The sequence below is a fragment of the Capricornis sumatraensis genome, chromosome 10, assembly GCF_032405125.1.
Source record: "Capricornis sumatraensis isolate serow.1 chromosome 10, serow.2, whole genome shotgun sequence".
NCBI lineage: Eukaryota > Metazoa > Chordata > Mammalia > Artiodactyla > Bovidae > Capricornis > Capricornis sumatraensis.
In genome coordinates, this window is record NC_091078.1 from 18,994,290 (window position 1) to 19,010,540 (window position 16,251).

General features: G+C 51.2%; 1 protein-coding gene across 3 annotated transcripts; it reads left to right on the forward strand.

Moving 5' to 3' along the window:
• The first annotated feature begins 105 nt into the window (after positions 1-105).
• TYSND1 (trypsin like peroxisomal matrix peptidase 1) lies at positions 106-7,914 on the forward strand. Of its 3 annotated transcripts, none has more exons than XR_011145479.1 (4): positions 106-1,324; positions 3,288-3,418; positions 4,564-4,660; positions 7,100-7,116. XR_011145479.1 is itself a non-coding variant. In XM_068982519.1 (4 exons), the coding sequence occupies exons 1-4, from the start codon at positions 153-155 to the stop codon at positions 7,315-7,317; spliced, it is 1,707 nt and encodes a 568-aa protein (XP_068838620.1). In that variant the 5' UTR covers positions 106-152; the 3' UTR covers positions 7,318-7,914. The 3 variants fall into 3 exon arrangements, 2 of the variants coding, with proteins under 2 accessions (XP_068838620.1, XP_068838621.1); XM_068982519.1 differs by having other exon boundaries at positions 4,475-4,660; positions 7,100-7,914; XM_068982520.1 differs by lacking the exon at positions 4,564-4,660 and having other exon boundaries at positions 7,100-7,914.
• The last annotated feature ends 8,337 nt before the right edge of the window (positions 7,915-16,251 follow it).

The following is a 16,251-nucleotide window of genomic DNA, read 5'->3' on the forward strand; positions in this document are numbered from 1 at the left end:
CCAATCCGGCCTGACGAGGAAGCCCTGGGACAGTGCTTGCGCCTCTTGTTTCCAGCTTTGGGTGGCGCTACGTGGAGTCAGCTGGTTCCGGTCGTGGTCGTTGCTTGCTCGCTCCCTCTTCGGGAAGCCCTCGGTGTGCCGTCCCGGAGGCCATGGGGCGTCAGTGGGGGCCCGCCATGAGGGCAGCTGAGCAGGCGGGCTGCGTGGTGAGCGCCTCCCGGGCAGGGCAGCCCGAGGCAGGCTCGTGGAGCTGCAGCGGGGTGATCCTGAACCGTCGCCCGGGCCTGGTGCTGTGCCATGGGGGCATCTTCACCCCCTTCCTGCGGGCCGGCAGCGGGGCGCTGAGCGCTGCGAGCGCCGCCTTCCTGCCCGGCGACAGTTGCGGCGACGACCTGCGCCTGCACGTGCAGTGGGGCCCAACCGCCGCAAGTCCGGCAGGCCGCGCGGAGCGGGGTCGCCCGGGGTTGTGCACGCCCCATTGCGCCGGCCTGGAAACCGGCCCGCCCGCCCGGCCCCGCGGGCGGCCACTGCAGCCCCCGCGCCCCGCCGAACTTCTGCTGCTATTGAGCTGCCCAGCCTTCCGGAGCCACTTCGCGCACCTCTTCGGCGGCGACGAGGCCGAGCAGTGGCGCTTCGCAAACGCTGCACCGGATGATGAGATGTCGGAGGAGGAGGAGGAGGACCAGCTGAGAGCGTTGGGGTGGTTCGCGCTGCTTCGCGTGCGGCCGGAGACGGAGAAGGAGGCGGAGGAGCTAGGGCCGGTATTGGCCGTGGCGCCTCTCGGGGACGTGCCCAAGGGCGCACCGCTCCTGGCTTGCGGCTCCCCGTTCGGGGCCTTCTGCCCGGACATCTTTCTCAACACGCTCAGCCGCGGCGTGCTCAGCAACTCGGCCGGCCCGCTGCTGCTCACCGATGCCCGCTGCCTGCCAGGCACGGAGGGTGGAGGCGTGTTCGCGTCACGGCCCGCGGGGGCGTTGGTGGCGCTAGTGGCTGCACCCCTCTGCTGGAAGGCCCGCGAGTGGGTGGGCCTCACGCTGCTCTGCGCCGCCGCCCCACTGCTCAGCGTCGCCCGAGCCGCCCTCTACCGCCTTCACCCTGACACTGCCGCCCTGGCTGCCCTCCTACCGCCTGAAATGGGTGCCCCGTGGGGCCTGCCCCTCAGATACCGAGACCCCGGGCCCCCTTGGGCAGCTGCGGCCGTGCTGGTGGAGTGTGGTTCTGTCTGGGGCTCCGGAGTGGCCGTGGCGCCCCGTCTCGTGGTGACCTGCCGGCATGTGGCCCCTCGGGAAACGGCGAGGGTCCTGGTGCGCTCCACCACCTCCAAGTAAGGCCCGCAAGGTTGCCCGCACTCCACTTCCTCACCAGCTGTCAGGTCTAGATCCCAGGCCTCAGGTCATAATCCTGAGGACTATGGAGGCCTTCTGGTCTCCATGCCTTGGTGGTGCACTGTGTGTAGGGACCTGGGACCCTCCTCTCATCCTTGGTACTCAGAACCTCAGAGTAAGGAGTTCTTTGCCTCCTGGCAGAGGGTGAATGGGACTTGGGCAAGATGCCAAGCAACTCTGGAGGTCTGTGGCAGCGTTCAGCATCCCTGGCTAAGCATCACTGAGCTCCCACTCCCAGTCTGAATTCCTTCTGGGCAACTCCTGTCTTAGCCTTGCACCCACACACCAGAGGCCCTTGAATGGAGTCTTCCTAACCCTGTTCTCTTTCCCCTGAATGCCTAGTGAAATCCTGGGGGCCCAGGGTGCCACCCTCCTGGAGTAGGAGAGGAGCCTGTTACTCTTACTTGGTTTATCTCTTAGATCTTAACCAGAACATCCCTTCTGGATCAGAATGACAGATATGGGGTTCCACCTAATAAGAGTATTAGAGTGGGTCCCAGGCAAATAGGTATATTTTGAACAGTTGTGGGGTGGTCTTGGCCGCCAGTTTAGAACTTCAGACAGTCATTTGTCCCCTCTCTGCAAGGAAACCACTCTTGCTGTCATGTACTTTCACTTGCTCTTGACAGTGGAGTCGGCAGCCTTGGCTTCTTGGCTTGATTTTCTAGACTTTTCACTTGCTCTGACAGTGGAGTTGGCAGCCTTGGCTTCTTGGCTTGATTTTCTAATACATGTTCTTGCTGTTTCTTCTGTAATCCCAGGTGCTTTACCTGGGCCAAAGCAAAGCACTATAGCACCTTGGTGTTAATGCTTGTTGTTCTCCTGTACGTGGTCCAACCCAACTTCTCAGCCCAGATCTTCCCAAATGCCTCTACTGAACTTCCAAGGTTAACCCAACCTGGCTTTGCCATAGAAGTCCCCTCTGACAATCAACAGGATGGCCATGACTTTATAGGGAAGACTGATGCTGAGAATTTTCCTCTGTGTGTGGTCCCCAATTCCTCCCCCCTCCCACCATCCCCCACTCCAACATACTCTTGGTCCTAGGGAACCCACCAGGTCTCCTGGAAGCTACTCCTGCAGTGTGTGTAACAGGCAGCCATGCATAATCTTGGGCAATGTGCTTAATCTGTCTAAGCTGCTTTCCCAGGAATTGACATGTAAAGTCTTCTTACTGCCACATAGTAAGAGCTATAGAAGTGCTAGCATCTATATAAACACGGACCCAGAGGATGAAATTGTATCATGTCTGTCCCACTAAATGACAAGACTGTTGGTATCAAATGAGGCAGAAAAGGAAAACCCTGGGAAAATCAGCCCTGGCTCCTCCCGCTAACTGTGTGCTGGTGCTGCTGCTGTTGCTAAGTCGCTTCAGTCGTGTCTGACTCTGTGCGACCCCACAGACGGCAGCGCACCAGGCTCTTCCGTCCGTGGGATTTTTCAGGCAAGAGTACTGCAGTGGGGTGCCATTGCCTTCTCCCACTAACTGTGTGACTGTGAGATGTATTTACTCAATCTCTCTGGGCCTCAAAAGCACCATCTGAAATGGAGATAATACCAGTGTCTAGTTCATGGGACTGCTCTGAGGACTAAATGAACTGATGTCCATAGAACATTAACACCAGGCCTGGCCCACAGTGCTCCCTGGGGGCTGGGTGTCTGTGATCATGATAACGTGCAGGAACCTGTATAGAGAGGTACTCTGCACTTGTAAAGCATGTTTGGAAATTCCACAGAACAGCTAAGTGATGTGCCCAGAGTTGTTTGCGGGTGTGTTCCAGGGCTAACACCAAATCTTTTGAGTCCCAAGTTCATGATTTTTACTGTTACTCATTGTTTTGCTTCCTCCCAGTGCTAAAAGTTGGGAGAGCTAACCTGTCATTTGGTTTCTCTTGTGTCCAGGAGTGCCATAATCTGGGGACGCGTGGTGTTTGCCACCCAGGAGACGTCTCCCTATGACATAGCAGTTGTGAGCGTGGAGGAGGACCTAGATGGTGTCCCTGTCCCTGTGCCTGCTGAGCATTTCCATGAAGGTAATGAACAAAGGGTCCCTTTGGTCAGGAAAGGACCTTGGAAAGTCAGTGTTGGGTACATCAAGCCTACAGATCAGGGGCCAGCTCCTCAGGTCAGCTTCCTCCTCACCCCTGCTGGAGTCAAGCTGGCACCTTGTTGCATCCTGGTTACAGTGCTTTGGCTGGGGTTGCTCTTAGAGGCCTCCTTGCTGTGCTCAGCATGCCTGCTGTGCTCAGCATGCCCGCTGTGTTCAGCATGCCCGCAGTGCTCAGCATGCCCGCAGTGCTGGGGCGGGGCGGGTGAGGGGGGCAGGTGGAATTCTCCACGAAAGGTAAAGCATGTCTTTTTCCTGAGGCCCCGCAGCAGTGTGGTGTGGAGGTGCTGAACCTTGAGGACTCCTTTTAACACTACAGGCTGGTCTGTGAGGCTCCAGTGGCATGATCTGAGTAAAAGGCCTTGTGATGCTGCCACAGAAGTACCAGATGTTTTGGTTTGTGGATGTGATTTGTTATAATGTAACAAGGATTATGAGCTCACTGCTTTGGCATCTCTTCTGCCACTTACTAGGCCTGTATCCTTGGACAGCCAACTTAATATTCTTTGTCTTGGTTTCCACATTTGCAAAATGGGGATAATGCTACTTACTCCTAGGTCTTGTGCGGACTGGCTGAAATATTGCCTGTAAAGCACTTGGTGAAGGAAGGTGGTGCCATTTTGTAGTCATTGTCAGCGTTTTATTTTCACCAATAGACTTTTTAGTCCCAGGAGTTGGGTGTTAATTCCACAAACATGTACTGAGCCCCTGGCTAGATGCTAGGAATCCTAAAAAGTGACTACCCAGTCCAGAAGGGGAATGAGGGCTGAAGAGAAGTGATGGAGCAGTGGAGGTTCTGACCTCTTTCTGTAGGGGCCTGGGGAAAGTTCTCACGGAGGAAACAGGCATCTGAGCAGAAGCTAGAAAGGCAGACAGGGTTTGGAAATTTGGAGAGGACCAGTGGGGAGGGGGCTTGGCGAGTGTATGAGTCCTGCCAGATGGAGGAGGCTCCCCAGCTTAACCCTCCTTCCTTCCCTGGCAGGCGAGGCTGTCAGTGTAGTGGGCTTCGGTGTCTTCGGCCAGGCTTGCGGGCCCTCAGTGACCTCAGGCATCCTGTCGGCTGTGGTGCAGGTGGATGACACACCGGTGATGCTGCAGACCACGTGTGCCGTGCATGGTGGCTCCAGCGGGGGACCTCTCTTCTCTGCCTGCTCCGGGGACCTCCTGGGTAACCAGCTCCTTGGCCCTCTTCCAGCCTTCCCCTGGCCAGAGCCTCAGTCCCACCCACGAGTGCTCAGTGGCCAGCCCTGGGAGCCGCCCTCTGTCTGGAAAGATGATGGGCCTTATGCCCAGGGGTAATTAGCTAAGGTTTTTGGACTGTTGTGCTTCTGAGGTCAGAGAGGATGGATGCTGGGCTTGGAGGGAAGAGATCTGAGTTCTAGTCCTTTCTCTGCCACTAAGGCACTCCACGACCTTAGGTAAGTCACTTAATATCGTTTGATCTGTGAAACTCAGTAGTTGGATGAGTCCAAGGGTCACAAACTCAAAAGCCCAACCTACCAGTTGGGCAGGTAAAGTGAATGAGTGAATGAATGAGTGAGTGAGTGAATATCTTCAGTGAGTGGAGGGCAAAGGAGAAACGGGGTGAACACCACTCAACTCTAGCACATTCTTGCCTCATTACAAAGATATGTGGGCCTAACACTGGCTGACTTTACAGTTTTTCACAAGGAAGTGTGAACTCTTTTTTTTTTTAAATAAATATGTGTTTCTTAAATCTTTCAATTTAAAAATTTTGTTAACTCAAGTTTTTTTTTTTTTTTTAATCTGTTTAAAAAAAAAGCCAACCATGAGTCCATATGGATACCTCCACCTACAGTCCAGCACACAGGGTTGATGCAAGCCTTCCCCTTCCCTTATTTCTGACTGAGAAACATTGCCTTTCTGTGGCTAGCTGCAGTAGATTTATTTATTTCTTCAACTGCAGTGTACAAAAGAAGTACTTTCAAAATTCCTAACCACATCCCTGTGAGAAACAGATTTACCAACTAGAAGACAATATTTGAGTGAGTACCGTTCTTTAGCCTTAAAGTGTCCAGTCAAAAGGCTGTTTTCCAAAGTTTCTTGGATTAGCTCCTTCCCCTTCAGAATGGTTATGTGATTCATTTGAAATACAGTTGGGTACATTCATCCTAGTCTGCATTCCATCTTTCTCCCATATACTGGTTGACCTTCTAAAAGATGTATAGAGATAAGTGGATACAGAGATAAGTATAAATGTGTGTACGCATGAGTTTGCGTGTGTGTATATGTGTATACATATGTCTCTTATCTCGGTCTGCTGAGAGAGGCTCAAAGCCAGTGACATTCCAGTGGCAATGAGCATGCCGCAAGTCCAGATCTTGGTTTCTGAGAGTCATTCTCTAAGAAAAAGAACCAGGAACTGACTGATTCCAGGGCTGCTTTGTGGTGCTGGAAAGGAAGGAAACTCTAAGAAAAACCAAATGATGAGCATGTCAAATGTTGGAAAACCCAAGAGCTGATGTGAAGGAGCTCCTGTGGGAACAATTTGAACCACAAAACAAATAGCAGTAGTATTGCATTGTGACCCAAGAAAAGAATGAATACTCCTGAGTCTATACTAATATAAGTTAATATTGAATGGATTTAAAAATGGAGCCAAAGGATAGCTTTCCCTTATGGAAGAATTTCTGTTAATAAATGTTGGAGAAATGAAGCTCAGTAGTTGTAGCACATGGGCCTAGTTACCCCATAGCATAGGGGATCTTCCCAGACCAGGGATTGAACTGGTGTCCCTTGTATTGTAAGCCAGATTTTTAACCACTGGACTACCAGGCACGCCTATCACCTCAGTCTTAATCGTGAGAAAACATCAGGTCAACCTAAATTGAGGGACATTCTACGGAATAACTGACCTGTACTCTTCAAAGTGTCAAGGCTGTGAAAGATAAAGACTGGAAGTGACTCAGATAGGAGGAGACCTAGGAGACATGATGACTAAATGCCACGTGGGATCCTGGATCAGAAAAAGAGCATTAGTGCAAACCCTGGTCCATCCAAGTGAGTTCTGTACTTTAGTTAATAGCATTTCACGAAGCTTAATTTCTTGGTTTTGATCAATGTGGTGTGTTGACATAAGGAAAAGCTGGGTGCCGAATGTACAGGAACTCTGTACTATTTGGGCAAGACTGCTGTAAGCCTAAAATTTTCTTCAAAAAATTCATACACATGCACTGAGCCAGCCACCCAAAACTTATGTGTGAGTCTGATGCATTTATTCATTCACTCAACAAGTACGTGTGGAGGTCTTGCTATGCCAGGCACTCTTCCAGGTCCTGGGGAGATTATGAATAAAACACAGCAGCCCGGCCCTCATGGAGCTGAAAGATAACAGAAGTTGGAGAGAAAAATAACAAAATAAGTGAGACATAGTGTGTCAGATAGTGTTAGGGAGAAAGTAGCGCCAGGAAGGAGGGCTTGGGCGTGAGGGGCCTATGTCGATACGTGAAGCCTGGTGTCTGTCACTACGAGGAGTATTCAGCACCCCCGCCCCCCACAGGCCTAGGGCCTCCAGGATAGAGGTGGGTCTCCCTCCCTTCCCTGAGTCTTTGCTCATACCCTCTTTTCTTCTCTGTCTTCTGAACAGGCATCGTCGCCAGCAACACCCGGGATAATAACACAGGGGCCACATACCCCCACCTGAACTTCAGCATCCCCATCACGGTGCTCCAGCCGGCCCTGCAGCAGTACAGCCAGACAGGCGACTTGGGTGGCTTCCGCCAGCTAGACCGCGCCTCCGAGCCAGTGAGGGTGGTGTGGCGGCTGCAGCGGTCCCCAGCAGAGGCCCTGCGGAGCAAGCTCTGAAGCTGTGTCACCCCTCTGCGGGGGAGAACAGCCCTTTGATGACGTGGGGAGGGCTGATGCTGGCGGCCTCATGATCCAGACGGGACCCACCAGAGCCCAGTTGCCTCCCCTTGACTACCCACCTTGCTCAGCTCTGGAGTCTGGACCAAACTTCTCTTTAGCCTCTGGGTACCTCTTACTGGGCAGGCCATTTGGAGGTGCTTTCTCTCTCTGCCCCCTGACAGTAGACTCAGCTCTGCTCTTTCCCTTCTGGCGAGGTCAGGACAGCCGTACAACAGCCCTGTCCTGACAGAGATGCTGGCTGTAAGACAGGCCCAGTCCTGGTCTCGAGTCTGTCCCCTGTCATCTGATGATCGCTGGCCACCTGGAACAGCATCTTCCCTGGGGCCTTGGCTCCTCTCTGCCCTTGGTCAGAATGGGGCTGACAGAGCACGGGGGCTTCCTCGGAAAACCTCAGCAGAGGGGCTCTGCTCTGAAGACCAGAGGTGCAAGAAAAAGCATCGTCCTGTTCCGTGGACCAGCAGTGGCATCCCTGGAAGCCAGGACTCCTGGCTTTTCGTATGTCAGGTGCCCTGACCTCTGGGGCACTCAGACACAGTGCCTTAGTTTTCCAGCCTGTGAAATGGGCCTCAGGGATATGGGGTGGGGTGGGTTGGAGGGGTGGAATGTGTCTTGCTGGGCTATCTGGTTGGGGTTCAGGAATAAACAGGACCTCCAAAGGATGGGTCCTTATATGTCAGATTCTTTTTTCTTTCTTTGTTTCAAGAGTTGAATGGGGAATAGGAAAGCTCCAGGCACAGAAGTACACACTTTCTGTCCTGTTGTCTCAGTGGGGTTTGATCTCACAGGACACTCTTGTGTCAGACTCGACCTAGTAGCTGGTTGTAGTGCCAGTCAGCCCTGGGTGGGCTTGTAGGCCTGGGTCAGTAGTGGTCTTGGCCTGGTAGCAGGTGTTTACAAGGTGCCTCACTGTGCCAGGCCTGGGGATGGACAGGAGTTGGGGAGTTCAAAGGTGAACAAGGCCACGGTGGCCCCTAGGAGCTAAGACCAACCCCTGAAGTCAGGAACATGTATTGCATGCCCAGGGCCTTGTGTGCACCAGCCTTCAAGAAATAATTGTTAAATCATTGACAGATTGAATGCAATTTGGGAACAACTGGGACAAGAGTGAAATGGGGTGGGGCTCTAATCTAAGCAGAGAGAATTGCTCTGAGTACTTTGTTTCAATATCTATTTGTTGAGTGCCAGCTCTGGGCAACCACAGAACACTCTGGAGACAGTGATTCTCCTCTGTGTGGATTAGGAAAGGGGCCAGAGGGCAAATGTTTTAATAGCTCGAATGAACGCCTGCAGTGAATTAACGGGTGGCGAAGGAGGGCTGGGGTCTGACTTGGCTGTGAGTGGGAGGGGAGAGGATTCATTCCAGCATGTGTGGGTGCCAAGGAGCTCAGGCTGTGCTGGGGAAACGGGTGTGTGCCCCTCACCCTGCCCCGATTGGTGGAGCAAGCAGGGCCTCTCTGCCCTGTTCAGATGGAAGACCGTGTCCAAGGGCCCCAAGGATGGAGGATCAAGCAAGGATTCATCCACGTGACTCATGAGTTGAACCCTGAAGGGAGACTAAGTGTTTACCAGATGGGCTGGAAACAGGGAGGGTGTCCAGGTTGAAGGCAGCAGGGGCTGGGACAAGGAATTGTGGAACTACACATTTGTCTTGCCAGGTTTAGTGGAGAAAAGATTGGTACGGAGGCTAGAGAACCAGTGACGATGGGCTTGGTGAGGGGAAGACGGCCGAGGCAGGCCTGGTGGGTGTGGAGAAGCTCCAGAGTCACACAGGAAGTGAGCTTGATTGGATGTGGGGCAATGCGGAGAGAGAAGAGGGGTCAAGCGGTGCTGGGTCTCTGGCCAGGATGGTGATGAGCGGCTGGCAAGTGTAGGGACAAGATGTTTCCCTGGGGTGTCTGTGGGACCTCAAGTGGAGAGCAGAGCCGGCTGTTGAGTAAGTCCCATGAGTTAGGATAATGCAGGAAAAGGTCCCCTCTCCCCCAGCTCAGTGGCTAAAGACAATAGAAGTTTGTTCATTGCTCACAGAAAGTCCAAAGTCGTGCACCCGACCAGGAAAGTTGGGGGGGGGGGTGGTGGTGGCTGTCATGCATTCGGGGTTAAGGGACCAGAACTCCTTCCCTTCTACAGCTCTTATCCCTGGGCCTGGGACCTCAGACCCTAGCAGGTCTTCTGTATCCTGCTGTGGGTGGGGCAAGAGAGAGTGGAGAAGATATTATGGCTTCTTTTTGTAAAAAATTATTTTTTATTTTGAAACAGTTTCAGACTTAGAGAAAAGTAGCGAGAATCCCGACACACCCTTCCCCCAGACACCCCTTACCGCCTGTGCCAAACACCTCAGTGATGTTCTCCATGACAAAAAGACCTCATCTGGGACCATGAATGGTACCCACTTGCCCTGGCTCTCTCCCCACCTTGACGTGGAGCAGCTCCTAGTCTTTCCTTGAGTTTGATGCCCTTGACCTTCCTGAAGTCATTCTGTAGAATGTGTCTTAGTGTGGGTTTGTCCATACTTCCACATGATTAGATTCAGGATGTACATCTTTGGGATATTACATTAGTGATGTCTTCTCATCGTCTCCTACTGGGTGTCACACGATCTTTGTCAAATAACAGATGATAATATCGATCCTTTGACGAAGATGATGCCTGCTAGGTTTTTCCACTATAAATTTTCTTTTTTGTTTGTAATTAATAGGTATTTGTGTGGAAATATTTGAAGACTGTGTAAAAATACTGTTCCCCACCCAGTTTCATCTACTATGCTTATCACACACTGATGTCCCTTGACTAAATAACTTTAATGTTTGCCAAATGGTAATCTTTTGTTTTCATTTTTCTTCCTGCATTTATTCATGGGCATTCTGTTGAAGTGAAAGCTTTCCCTTCTCTCTGTTTAACTATGTTTGTGTGGAATCATGGATTTGTATTTTAACCAGTGGATTATAATCTATTATTGTCATTATTTTGATGCTCAAATTGTCCCTATTGGCTGGTGGGAACTCCTTCAAACTAACTTCTGTGTTCTTTTGGCCTCTCCTCCTCATTTTTTTAAAAAATTAATTTAGTTGGCTGTGCCAGGTCTCACTTGTGGCACATGAACACTTAGTTGTGGCATGTGGGATCTAGTTCCCCGACCAGGGATTAATCCTCAGCCCCCTGCTGGGAGCAAGGAGTCTTAACCATTGGACCACCAAGGAAGTCCCCTCCCCGTCATTCTTTGAGAACTTCCTTCAAACCGTACTGTTCTAGACTTACCTTGTACTTTCCCTGGAATCAGTCACTTCTCTGGGGTCCTTTTTCATTAGAGAATGGTATACAGAAACAAATATCTAGGTACTGGGTGTGCTGCTCACTCGGGTGTTGCTGCTTCCAGGCCCTCTCAGCAGACAGAACTTAGACCTGCATTTGTTTCTGTCTCTATATATTGTAAGTCACGGGTTAAGACCGACAGTTGCAGTTTGAAACTACAAGCTCAATACCACAAGGTTCATTCTAGCTGTCCCCTTTTCATATTGGTACCTCCCTCCTTTCAGTGAGAAACACAGCTCCGTTATCCTCAATATATTAACTTGTTTGTTCCACCCCCTGCATGTAGCCAATCTTCTGACCCCATCAGGCTGTCCCTGCCTCTCTGCTCTGATGCTGCTCTTAAACAGGCCTCCATTACTGCTTTGCACAAGCCTGCCTCGTGATTTTTTTACTTCATTAGTAAAAAGGGAAGAAAGTCACCCTTGCTTCTTAACTGCTTCAGCCCAGAAGTGACATTATAATCGTTCCTGCCCACATTCCTTCCATGAGAATCTGGCCCCAGCCAGCAGCGACGTGGTGTGGGGGAGATTGACAGATGCTCCTCGGCAGGCCCCCTGTGCCATGGAAGGGGAGAACGACCTTTGTGGAGAGCTGGCTGGCTCTGCCAAGCTGGGTCTTGTTTCAGTGCTGCTTTAGGAGCAAAGACTCACTCGTATTACCAAAATAAAAGTCAGTTTGCTGTTAGATGCTCCTGCACAGGTGCTGGAAAGTAGCTTGGCCTGGGGAAGCTCTAGGGCCCTCTTGGCATGAGTGATGACTCAGCATCCCTCTCTGCTTTGCTTCCTCTCCTGTGGCCTTCTGGGCACTGAGTCTCTCCTCCTGTGTTAGTACAATTTGGTCTTTCTGGCCCTTCTCTCCATGACCTTTTACCTCTAGATTTCCTTGTCACGTGCCCCATTATCAGATTTCCTCAATAAATGTCCAAGAGAGCAAATATCTGCTTGAGCCCGTCATTTTCTCATGCCTTGCTACATCTGGGAGCAGGTGCAGTGAAGAGCCTGGGGCTGCCAGTGTTTAAGAGCAGGAACCTGCAGGAGCCTGAGAAAGGACAAGCAGTAGCACAGAAGTAAGCCAGGGGGGCTAAGACCTCGGTCAGCAGGGCAGACACCAGGATCTGTTTTCCTCTCTTCTTTCCGCCCATACACTGGACGGCATCTCCTGGCCATCCCCATGGTCAGGTGTGTCCATGAGTTCCAAAGCACAGAAGGGAGGTACCCCACTTCCAGGCCCTGCCTTTTCTGTGCCCTTACCCCCACCCGCTGGGAGTGGAGACATCCCTTAAAAGACACCTTGGCAGCCAGTTGGTGAAGACAGCCCCTTTAGCTGGTCCTTGGATGATGGTGTGGAGTGGGCAGCCGCATTAACTAGTCCACTGGCCTGGTACTGAAGCCCAGGCAAGTAATGCACTTCTGTTGTATTTGAGCCATTAGACTTGGGGGGGGGGGAAGGGGTCTGCTTGTCACAGTAGTAGAATCTAGCTTCATGAATATAGCCTTCCCCTAGCTGTGAGCACTCTGCCAAACCACATTTCAAGAGAGAGAAGAAACTGGAGGATTCCCCCCATTGTTTGAGGGTTGTGAATTTCACTAAAACTCACCAGGTTCTTCAGATAAAGTTAAGAGTTGTCCCTTCCTCAAATGGGAATACCGCTTCTGTTTCTCTGGGCCCTTGAGTTGATCCCAGTACGATGGCGCTCCTCCCAGCCCTGGGAGCTAGCAGTAGAGACACCTGTTGCTGTCATGGAATGTATGCCTTCAGGCCTTCCTGAGAGCCAGCAGTGTGTCCTCCTCTTAGGTTCTGGGATATTAGACAACCTGCCTGATGTTCCTACTATTATTATTATTTTTTTAATTCAAGGTTCCCATCTTTCACTTTTTCTAACTATTTTGCCAGTGCTATGCAACATGCGGGATCTCAGTTCCCGGATCAGGGATTGAATCCGCGTCCGTGGCATTGGGACAATCTTAACCACTGGGCTGCCAGGGAAGTCCCCCTACTAATCATTAAGGTTCCATAGAACTACCGATGTTAGGGCATCTGAATTGTTCTGGCACCTGGAACAATTCTGGCATCTCCGGCACCTGGAAATTCAAAGACAAAAGTCCCTTGTTAGGCAAGGAGCCGCAATTTTCATCGCCAAAGATATGTACACTGTTGAGTGGAAAGAGAGGAGTGATGTGGGGACAAGAAGGTTCCACTGGGACCCCCTCCCCTCTCTTGAATCAAGGTGTTCCCTGGTTGCCAAGAAGGTGTTGAATGACAGTGACACTTTCCCTAGTTTTCCTGGTGTGGGTCAGGTCCTTGGAGACAGGCCATACCAGCTCTGCAAGCCACGCCCCAAGCCCAGCATGGACCACTGCATGCCTCTCTCTCCTCCCTCCCAGCTCCAGGTTTGTGCTGCAATTTTAATAAGTCCTTTCCTTGTACCCTGCCAATTGGAATCCACTTCACCTGTATCGGTCCAGTCCTTCCACGAAACTCTCCTTGACCTTCCCAAGCCCCAGGGCTGTGTCCTTGCCCCGGGCAGGCCGTTTCCCACAGTGCCGGGGTGTGTGCCCAGTGCACTTCTGATACCTGTGTGACTCACCATTGAGTCTCTCCTATGCCTGCTCAGTGACCTCTGGCTCCCTTAGCGATGATGCCCTGGTTTTAAGGTCAAGACCCAGCTCCTCTCCTTTACTAACTGTGTGATTTTGCTGATTTATTAGCTTGAGTTTCAGTTTCCTCATCTGTGAAGTGGAGATGAATAAGACTTACCTTGGAGGACCCACATGTAAAGTAAATTTGAGAAGCTATTCAAAGCATTTAGTTTGTGTTCAACAAATATTAGTTACTATGTTTCTAGGAGTACTGGTAGGGTTGTTTCATCAGATATGAATCATTCTGGTTGTCAGGGGCCAGATGGAGGCAGGAGTGGAGAGGGACTGCTCATTGAGTATGGGGTTTCTTTCTGGAGTGATGCAAATATCCTGGGCTTCCCTGGTGGCTCAGACAGTAAAGAATCCACCTGCAGTGCAGGAGACGTGGGTTCGATCCCTGGGTCAGGAATATCCCCTGGAGAAGGGCATGGCAACCCACTCCAGTATTCTTGCCTGGAGAATCCCATGGACAGCTATGGGTCCTTGGGGTCACAAAGAGTCAGACACGAGTGAGCAACTAACATTTTGGGCTTCCCTTATAGCTCAGTAGGTAAAGAATCTGCCTGTAATGCAGGAGACCCGGGTTTGATTCCTAGGTTTGGAAGATCCCCTGGAGAAGGAAATGGCAACCCACTCCAGTATTCCTGCCTGGAGAATTCCATGGACAGAGGAACCTGGCAGGCCTCAGTCCATGGGGTCACCAGGAGTCAGACATGACTTAGCAACTAAACGATGGAATATCCTGGAGTTAGATAATGGTGAGGATTGCATAGCCTTCACCCCATTGTTTTACCTTTTAAAAGTGAATTTTATGGTATGTGAATTATATCTTAATTAAAAAAAATCATTTAAGCAGGGACTTCCCTGGCAGTCTAGAGGTTAAGAATTTGCCTTGCAATGCAGGGGACTTGGGTTCAATTCCTGGTTGGGGAACTAAGATCCTACATATACCTCAGAGAAACTAAGCCTGTGCACCAGAACTACTGAGCATGAGTTCCATAACTAAAGAGTGTGTGCACCACAGCAAAAGATCCCACAGGCCACAACTAAGCCCTAGTGTAGCCAAATAAAGAAATAATTTTTTAATCATTTAAGCAAACATTAGTGAACTCTGAGGAAACCAAGGGCTGGGGTCAGTGCCAGATGCTGGGGACTCAAAGTCCAGCAAAGCCAGGTCTCTGCCCCAAAGAGCTAGTCAATGGTGGTTGTTATCCTCAGTGTCAGAGTTTAACAAGCCCCACCCCCGGACACCCCACTTTCCTCTAGCTCTTCCCAGGTGGTGCTAGTGGTAAAGAACCTGCCCGCCAATGTAGGAGACACAAGGGACATGGGTTTGATCCCTGGGTCAGGAAGATGCCCTGGAGTAGGAAATGGCAGTCCACTCCAGTATTCTTGCCTGGAGAATCCCCTTGGACAGAGGAGCCTGGCAGGCTACAGTCCATTGGGTTGAAAAGAGTTGGGCATGACTGTGTGCGTGCCTCCCCCAACACACACACATACACACACACACACACACACACCATGTTACTCTAGGGATTTCAGGAGGACTACGAGGAGATACAAGCTATTTGGAAGTTTGCAAAGCCCAGGACATCAAAGCCAACTCGGGGCTCTCTGATGCATCCCTGAGAGGCAGGGGTGGGATAGGCAGGGCTTATGAGCTCTCTGTACCCCACACTCTGGCACAGTTGCTCTTCTGTGACCTCAAGGCCTGAGAGAAGGAGGTGCAGACTCCCATGCCTCTGACTGTGTTCTTTTCTTCAGCTCATGTTCTCACTGGGCAGGGTGCCAGCTGGATGGGAGGAGATGGGAGGATTCCAAAGGACCAGCAGATACAGCCTGGAGGTGTATAGGCTAATGATGAGCATGGGATGTTCATGGCAGGATGCCAGCTCCTCCTCCACCTTGAGATGATTCTGGGTACCAGCATCTTCTAGATGGAATCGCTCACAACACTCCCTACACCAGGGGTATTGAAAACAAGACCTCTGACCACAGCTTTTGGAAAAGGTACAGAAATGCTTACTTCTAGCATAAACAGTCATGAAAACCAAGGCAATAAAGGGCACTATTCAAAAGAGCACCGGGCTGGGAGAGAGGAAGCTGCCAATGTTCTGCGTCATAGCCTTGGGCAACCTAATTTCCTTATATCAAAGAGCTGTAATAAACAGCCGCTCTGTACTCTGCTGCTGCGTGCCAGGCAACATACTAACACACTTCACACAAATGATCTCACTGAACCTTTTCTTTATTTTTTTTTTCCCATCAACTTTTCTACAACGCTTCGTGTTTGTGTTAATATTTGCATTGAATAGATGAAGATGGCTTTGCTGTTCTGCTAAGTTGTGTCTGACTCTTGGCGACCCCGTGGACTGTGGCCTGCCAGGCTCTACTGTCTGTGGGATTCTCCGGGCAGGAACACTGGAGTGGGTTGCCATTTCCTTCTCCAGAAAATGGCTTATCTGTCACCAGATTGGCTTGATCCTACCTCCAGTTTACATCAGTATATTTCTTGACAGAGTCCAACCGCCGCCTTCTTTCCCCTGGACTCTCCTCCTCCTAGTTCCCCGAGTTTCAGGCAGCCCTCCATTCCCCCATCTTTTCACCTTCCAACTTGACTCAGACCTCACTCTTCTGCTTAAAACCCAGCAGTGGGACGTCCCCGGTGGTCCAACGGTTAGGTCTCCACGCTTCCACTGCAGGGGCATGGGTTTGATCCCTGGTTAGGGAACTAACATCCCTCATGCTGTGACCAAAAATAAACCAAAACCAAAACCAAAAAAAAAAAACCCAAACAACAAACCCAACAAACAAACCCAGCAGGGGCTCCCCATTGCCCTGGACAGTCTTCACCAGGGCCTGGAGGCTGGTGCCATCCTGCCACGCTGGGCTGCTCTGTCCCCAGCCTCTCCTGCAATGCCCG

Coding starts and splice junctions, on each gene's coding strand:
- TYSND1 (XM_068982519.1), top strand. CDS start 153: ATGGGGCGTCAGTGGGGGCCCGCCATGAGGGCAGCTGAGCAGGCGGGC. Junction 1,325..3,287: donor GTGCGCTCCACCACCTCCAA/GTAAGGCCCGCA, acceptor TCTTGTGTCCAG/GAGTGCCATAATCTGGGGAC. Junction 4,661..7,099: donor CTGCTCCGGGGACCTCCTGG/GTAACCAGCTCC, acceptor TCTTCTGAACAG/GCATCGTCGCCAGCAACACC.